The sequence below is a fragment of the Salvelinus alpinus genome, chromosome 11 (assembly GCF_045679555.1).
Source record: "Salvelinus alpinus chromosome 11, SLU_Salpinus.1, whole genome shotgun sequence".
Taxonomy (NCBI): Eukaryota; Metazoa; Chordata; class Actinopteri; order Salmoniformes; family Salmonidae; genus Salvelinus; species Salvelinus alpinus.
The window spans coordinates 12,696,065-12,697,987 of NC_092096.1; the positions used below are offsets into that span (position 1 = coordinate 12,696,065).

General features: G+C 39.4%; 1 protein-coding gene across 1 annotated transcript; it reads right to left on the reverse strand.

Moving 5' to 3' along the window:
• Positions 1–497: 497 nt before the first annotated feature.
• On the reverse strand, positions 498–1,923 carry LOC139533581 (complement C1q-like protein 2). The gene has a single exon (XM_071331731.1). It carries the CDS (start codon positions 1,726–1,728, stop codon positions 1,090–1,092), a length of 639 nt encoding a protein of 212 aa, XP_071187832.1. The 5' UTR covers positions 1,729–1,923; the 3' UTR covers positions 498–1,089.

The following is a 1,923-nucleotide window of genomic DNA, read 5'->3' on the forward strand; positions in this document are numbered from 1 at the left end:
AGGACCTCCACATCCGCCATCTTCACCTGTGGGATCATCTGAGACCAGCCACCTGGATAGCTGATGAAAATGAGGAGTATTTATGTCTGTAAGAAAGCCCTTTTGTGGGGAAAAACTCATTCTGATTGGCTGGGCCTGGCTCCCCAGCTGTGCCCCCTGCCCAGTCATGTGAAATCCATAGATTAGGGCCTAATGAATTCATTTCAATTGACTGATTTCCTTATATGAACTGTAACTCAGTAAAATAGTTGAAATTGTTGCATGTTGTATTTCTACTTTAGTTCAGTATATACATATAAAACATGTAAGGATCATGTAACATGTTATGTTTCTTACTACATAATGGACGTTGAAGTCAGATTTATTTTTCAAATTATGTAAATTGCCTTTTTTTCTGTTTGTAATTTAATTTTTAATTTTTGTTTCTTGTTTGGTTTATGATATTTAAAAAGAAGAAGACATCATGATATTATTACTAACCAATAGATATTCTTGACTTATTGTTTCGTTGATTTTATTTAATATTAGATCAGTTGTTTCTCAATGTACCATCTGGCTTCTAAGAGTGAAGAGAAACCAATGATAAATGATAACCAGTTATTTATGCACTACTTTACCTCCCAAAAATTAAAAGAAATCATTTAACTGAAATATTATTTAGTCGTTATCTTTCTTAATTGGAGAAGAACATTTCTTTAAGCATTAGACAAAACATGGAGGACACTACCCAACTTCCCATTCTGTCTCATTGATCAAACAAATTATTTATAAAATCATTCAGTAGTCAGTTATTAAGAAGAGAATCAGGTCTACACTTTCATTCTTCCACAAAGCAGCACAAAGATTGCATCACCCGATCCGGTCCGTACAAAAATAACTGAATAACTCAAGCTTAATACATCCTGTTGGACTGGTTGGTTCTGATTCTGACGCATTGGGTTAAATGATGAAGACACAAGATTGTTTGTTTTTCACCTTGTTATCAATGCTTAGTTCACACAAAAAGTCAGAAACATTGTGATGTCATAGTACTACATGGCATCAAATCATTACAAAGCAGTAGGATTCAGCTGTGGAAGGAACTGTTTTCTACGTGAAGAGCAGAAAGCCAGAGAAGGTGCTGTGGTGGTTCTTGTCATCAAAGACGTTAAATTCTGCCACCAGACGAGTGTAGACCTCATCTCCTGCATCCAACTGCAGTGTGACACCATTGGATCCACCGTCCTCGGAGTCTGAAACGTCATCGGTCACAGTCACCATTAGAAGTTCGTTTTTAAACAGCGACACTCTTCTCCCCTTGCTGGAGGTTGTAAAGGCAGTGTATGTGAAGTAGTAGACTCCATTAACCGGTGCTCTGAAGATACCCGTCACCGGACTGTAAGCCTCACCAATATTGTTGAAGACATGTTTGTAGACCAGGATGACATCATCACTATTTGGTCCTTTGGATTCAGACAGCGAGGCTGAGAAGGCCACCTTCGGTCTCTCTCTGTTCTCTCTCTTCAGTTCCTCCACGCTGGCTGCCATCTCATTCAGTTTGGTGCTCTGTTGAGCCACAATGGCTCTCAGCTCCTGGAGTAGGACTCTCTGTTCCTCCACCTGGCTCTCGCTGGCCCTCAGTGTGGTTTCCATAAAGATTGGCTTCTTGGCATTGTCTGTAATGTGAAAAACCTGATGCTCAGAGAGACAGCTGCAGAGAACAAACAGCAGAACAACGAAGGTCCTCATCTTTCAGATCAACTCTGGGATCCTTTGGTATCAAACACCTAAACTCAAGAATTATATACAGATGAATAGTGAACCATTTACTCAGTCATTTATTGTTAATACTTAACTGTCCTTGGATAGGTGCCGATGTTGCGTGTTCTGGTGTTTAAGTTCAAAGTTTTTATTGATCCACTGGCAGACAGTAAACACTCTCTG

Excerpts from the sequence above, each read along its gene's own strand:
- LOC139533581 (XM_071331731.1), bottom strand. The coding sequence starts at position 1,728 with ATGAGGACCTTCGTTGTTCTGCTGTTTGTTCTCTGCAGCTGTCTCTCT.